The following is a 5,555-nucleotide window of genomic DNA, read 5'->3' as shown; positions in this document are numbered from 1 at the left end:
TTTTTAAACTTACAAATTGAACATATAATTGCATAAACATGAAAATTATAGGACTGAGGTAGAGCTCTCAGCTACCATACACAGGGCTTTGTTTCAATCCCTAGAACCACTAAGGGGACAAAAAAATAAATAAAAACAGGAAAATTATGTGACAAATTTTAGCTTTGTGAATTAACATTTTATACCAGAAAAGTAAATTTTTTTTCTTAGACTTTAAATATTATCTTAAAAGATTAATTTATGGAAAATTAAATATCAGGAATATATATGAATCTATAAATTCAGTGTTGTGAAAAAAAATTCTCTTGCAATACTCTCATCAGCATCAGAACTGAGGTTAAAAGTTACAAAGGATATCTGGAGGTATCACTCAGTGGTGAAGCACTTGCCTAGCATGGGCAAGTTCTGGGATTGATCCCTACTTTCTCCCACAGAAAAATTACGTTTCAAAGGGATTTATATTCAAAACTTTGTCTCTAATTTGTAGGCATGAAACTGTGTTGCTGTAGGATAAACCTGACTAACCAAATTTGTGTCTCTATTAGGATTAATACTTGGTCTTAATTTACTTATGTTCACTTAAATCCCTAATGAACACTGTTTTTTGGTAAAGCCATCTACTTCTTTACAGGACTGTGGCCATTTGATTTTTATTAGCTTTTTCAAATTTATATAACACATAGTGCTTTATTTTTTTAGTTCTAGATGGCATAATACCTTTATTTTATTTTCTTATATTTATGTAGTGCTGAGGATTGAATCCAGTGCCTCACACTGTAAGGAATCGTTGGAGAAAGAGACCACAAGAGACCAGCTTCATGCAATGGGCAGGAGGGAGTTTATTGAAGAGGATCCTAATTCAGCGAGATGAGGCTCAAGGCTCACTCAGGAAGGGAGAGCGGCCCAGAGCCCCAAGCAGAGGTTCAAGCAGAGCTTAAGTACACTTTTTGGGGAGGGCGGGAGGCTTTGCATACATCAGAACAAATCATCATGAGGCGCAGGAAAATAGAACAACAACTCTGAGACGTGATTGGCACATTCATTGGTGGGAACAGGTCGGGCGGGGGTGATTGGTCATTCCTAAGTGGGGTACACATTCAAATTGATTGGTTCTGGCCCTGTGACAAACTGCACAGGGCCCTAGGCTAAATGGCCAGTAGGGGGTTGTCTTAACTATCTCAGGAATCTGGGTGTAACAGAGGAATTTAATAATACCTAATCTTTTACATTTTAATTCAAGCTTTCCAGCTTAGAAACTTTACCCTTTCAACACATGCTGGGCAAGTGCTCTACCATTGAATAAACTACAATCTCAGCCCCACATTGTGCTTTCTTTAGGCATTAAAAATACATTAAAGGGCTGGGGATGTGGCTCAAGCGGTAGCATGCTCGCCTGGCATGCGTGTGGCCGGGATCGATCCTCAGCACCACATACAAACAAAGATGTTGTGTCCGCCGATAACTAAAAAATAAATATTAAAATTCTCTCTCTCTCCCTCTCTCTCTCTCACCCTCTCTTTAAAAAAATACATTAAAAATTAAACACAGTAGTTTGGAAAATATATTTTACTTTAAGCTATAAAGTTAATTGAAAAGTGCTAGGAATTAAGTTAATCCAATGCTTTGTAAATTAGATTTAAAGATTAGGAAGGGTGTTAGTCTTTAAAGCCTCTGTGCCTTACCTGCAACAATTCTGAAACCACTTAACAATAGGTTATAGGAGAGCGGCTGCGGCGGCGCGGGGCGGCAGCGGGTGGTCGCGCGGCCCAGCGAAGGCAGAGGCGGCCGAGACCATGGCTGGAGGCAAAGCTGGAAAGGATAGTGGGAAGGCCAAGGCCAAGGCAGTGTCTCGCTCACAAAGAGCTGGACTACAGTTTCCTGTGGGCCGCATCCACAGACACTTGAAGACTCGTACCACAAGCCATGGACGGGTGGGTGCCACTGCTGCCGTATATAGTGCTGCGATTCTGGAGTACCTCACTGCTGAGGTGCTGGAGCTGGCAGGTAATGCTTCCAAGGATCTCAAAGTAAAGCGTATTACTCCACGTCACTTGCAGCTTGCAATCCGTGGTGATGAAGAATTGGATTCTCTTATCAAGGCTACCATAGCTGGGGGTGGTGTGATCCCTCATATCCACAAATCTCTGATTGGAAAGAAGGGACAGCAGAAAACTGCTTAGAGGGTTGTTTTAACCAATCCTCTTCCTCCCCGTCATTGTACTGTAACTGGGACAGAAGATAACAGTGGGGATATGTGGAATTTTTAAAAACAGTTAAATGGAAAGGCATAGACAATTACTGTAGACATGCTAAAAGAAACATTTGTATGTTCTTAGACTCAAAGTTTGATAAAGTACCTTTTCATGTGGTGACAGTGTGTGTTGATTGGCTAGGTTTCTCCCATATGTTTTATACAAAAATGGAATTGATAAACCATTTTTTACAAAATTATTGTCTCAAAATTGTTCTGTTCATGATGTATTGAAAATATTTTGCTCAGCTTTTGAAATTTTTTTAAATCATAATCATTATTCAGAATAGTCTTAAAGTAGAAATTGGGAATATAGCTTTATCATGTTTGATATTCCATGTTATATTGAATGTTAGACGCTATCAATTTGTTATAATGCTCCATTATCTTATTATATACCACTAAGAAAGGAAAACTCCTTGAATTAATGCCATCAATTATAGGATACATCTCAATTTCAGAGATGTTAGAATATGGAAAAATATGCATTTTATACCGAAATGGGTTAGTAGATTTACTGGAATCCTTTATTGAGTACTTACCACGTGCCAGGCCCTGTGGTCAGTGCTTTACTAATCAAGAAATCTTATCCTCACATTATAGACATGGTTCCTGAGGTTCACAGAAATTAAATGATCTGCCAAAAAATATTTAGGACTAACAGATTATACACCTAGATCTTAATGACTCTAGAGCCCACACCCTTACCTAGATTTAATGTTAGATTTATCAAACCTTTCTGCTTTTGGCTTAAAATTCCAACTTTTGGTGGTCTTTTATTGATATAGTAACAGTAATTTGTACAATCTTTTAAAAATTATTTTTTTGTTGTCAGTTTCTAAATAACTGTTAGAAGATTTAAGTTAATGTACTAATTAATGGTCCATCAGAAAATTCTATTTTTCTGTCTGGAAATCTTCATAAAGAAGGAAATTTTTGATGTTTTATAGTATAACACTATCAAAACAAAACTCAATTTTAAAAATATTTTATTATGGAAATTCTCACAAATACACAAAAATAAAGAGAACAGTATGATTAAAAAAAAATAGGTTATAGACCCAGTAAAACTGAGAAATTGGTTAATATGTGATGGTGCATTCTCAGGGAAACTTAAGAAAGATGATTTAAAATGGTAAAGCTAGCAAATTTATAAGCAGATAAAAGGCTTTTGAATAGTGTAGAACCATTTTCAAATTCTAGAGTACAAGGAAATACTTTGAAATTTCAGAAGTAATAATTCATTGCAAAGTGATGATTAAAACAAAGGCAAGAAAAACAATAATGACCCATCTTTGTTCACTGCTGCCAAAAATTCTGTTGTGTAATGTTCATAAAAATCATTATGTATTCTGCCTTGAATTGTGGATCAAGTCACAAAAGAGTACAGTGGCAGTGTCTTGTCCCTGAAAGGGGAAAAAGCCCAAAAGTAGTTAGAAAATTTCTTTTTACATAGGTTTTCTTTTCCCAAACTTATTAAGCCAAAATACAGCCCAATTACTTTAGCAATTTATGGACAATCATAGTCTTATTTGAAAACTGTTTTTATTGGACAAACTCAGTGGAATATGACCTCATGCTGTAGATTTATCAAAAAGTGGGAAATTATAAACCAGGCTCCGTGGTGTACACCTGTAATCCCAGTGACTCAGGAGGATCTTAAGTTTCAAGCCAGCCTCAACAACTCAGGGAGAACTTAACTTCTCACTACATTACCTAGTACCAATGTCTCCAAAAAACAAACAAACGAACAAAAAGGGTTGGAGATATGGTTCGGGTTTAAATGTCCCTTCTTTCAGTCCCTGGTACCAAAAATAAAAGTAGGAAACGATATGGTTTTGGGTTTTTGTTTTGGTACTAGGGGTTGAACTCAGAGGCATTCGACCACTGAGCCACATCCCTAGCCCTATTTTGTATTTTATTTAGAGACAGGGTCTCACTGAGTTGCTTATTAGCACCTCACCATTGCTGAGGTTGGCTTTGAACTCAAGATCTTCCTGCCTCAACTTCCTGAGCCTCTAGGATTATAGGTGCACACCACCACACTCAGCATGATATGGATTTATGCCTCTTGAGTAGTTTCATTGTAACTCTTTCATTTGCTACTAATACCTAATCAAGAGTGAAGCAATAAAGTACAGATTTCTTTTCAGTGCTAGGAAAAGCGCTAGGAAAGCACTCTAGCACTGAGCTACATCCCAAATTTTTAAGTTTTACTTTGAGACGTAAGATGTCTAGGCTGTGATCCTTCTGCCTCAGCCTCCCTCGTAGTGGGGATTACATGCCTGCACCAACGTACAATTTTTTTTTAAAACACCAAGGCATTAAGGTTTGCTTCCTAAAATTCAAATTCCCAAAGCTAGATGTGTATCAAAAAGTATAAAAAACAATTATCAAGAAGTTAGGTGAATGACTAGGTGAAGTAGTCATGCAAAACACCCCAAGGACAAAGATTAGATTTACATAACATGGTGTAATGGAGACATCACTAGGCTGTAAGCCAAATGACTAGGATTCCACTCCTGCAAGGTATTAAGTGGGTATGTGCTCTTGGCCTCATAACAACCTGATCCTGTAGCAAACTGTAGGTGGGTGTTGTGGCACTCACCTGTAATACCAGCAATCTGGGAGGCCGAGACAGGAATATCACAGGTTTGAGGCCAGCCTGGCAATTTAATAAGACCCTTAACAATTCAGTGAGACCCATCTCAAAATATAAATAAAGTGCTGGGGATGCAACTCAGTAGCAACACATGCCTATGGGTTCAATCCCTAGTACCAAATAAATAAATAAATAAATAAATAAAAGTGCTAAAATATTAGGTCTTCTGAGAAACATTTGTATCAGCACAGTCTTACCAGGAATATTATAATCAGATGGAATGTTTTTAGGAATGCAAGTATGCTTATATGACAAAAACAGAAATAAGGTTTATTATTGAGACCACATCTTGATAAATTGTCCAGGCTGGCCTTGAATTTACAATCCTCCTGCCTCAGCCTGCTGAGGGGCTGGGATTATGGAATAAACACTAAGACCAGCAATATGATGGAATGGATTTGAATATTTGTTGTAGCCACCCATCTCAAAATAAGACCAAAGTCCAGGGTTGTAAATTGGTCTTTTCAACTGTATCAATATATCTGGGAAATAATAATTTTTGCAGCAATGCTTATTAAATTTGAAAGCAACATCAGGCATGGAGGCACAGACTCAGGAGGCTAATGCAGAACTATCACAAGTTTGAGTCCAGCTATAGCAATTTAGCTAGACCCTGTCTCAAAAAATAAAAAGGCCTGCAGA

The 5,555-nt window shown here is 37.5% G+C and overlaps 1 protein-coding gene across 1 annotated transcript; it reads left to right on the top strand.

The window, feature by feature from the left end:
• Positions 1–1,726: 1,726 nt before the first annotated feature.
• LOC144251121 (histone H2A.V) lies at positions 1,727–2,884 on the top strand. The gene has a single exon (XM_077794218.1). It carries the CDS (start codon positions 1,794–1,796, stop codon positions 2,178–2,180), a length of 387 nt encoding a protein of 128 aa, XP_077650344.1. The 5' UTR covers positions 1,727–1,793; the 3' UTR covers positions 2,181–2,884.
• Positions 2,885–5,555: the final 2,671 nt, after the last annotated feature.

This window comes from Urocitellus parryii, chromosome 2 (assembly GCF_045843805.1).
Source record: "Urocitellus parryii isolate mUroPar1 chromosome 2, mUroPar1.hap1, whole genome shotgun sequence".
Classification (NCBI taxonomy): Eukaryota; Metazoa; Chordata; class Mammalia; order Rodentia; family Sciuridae; genus Urocitellus; species Urocitellus parryii.
The sequence above is the reverse complement of the archived record's forward strand: the minus strand, read 5'-3'. Positions and strand labels throughout refer to the sequence as shown.

Bases quoted from the DNA above. Each gene is read 5' to 3' on its own strand.
- LOC144251121 (XM_077794218.1), top strand. From the start codon at position 1,794: ATGGCTGGAGGCAAAGCTGGAAAGGATAGTGGGAAGGCCAAGGCCAAG.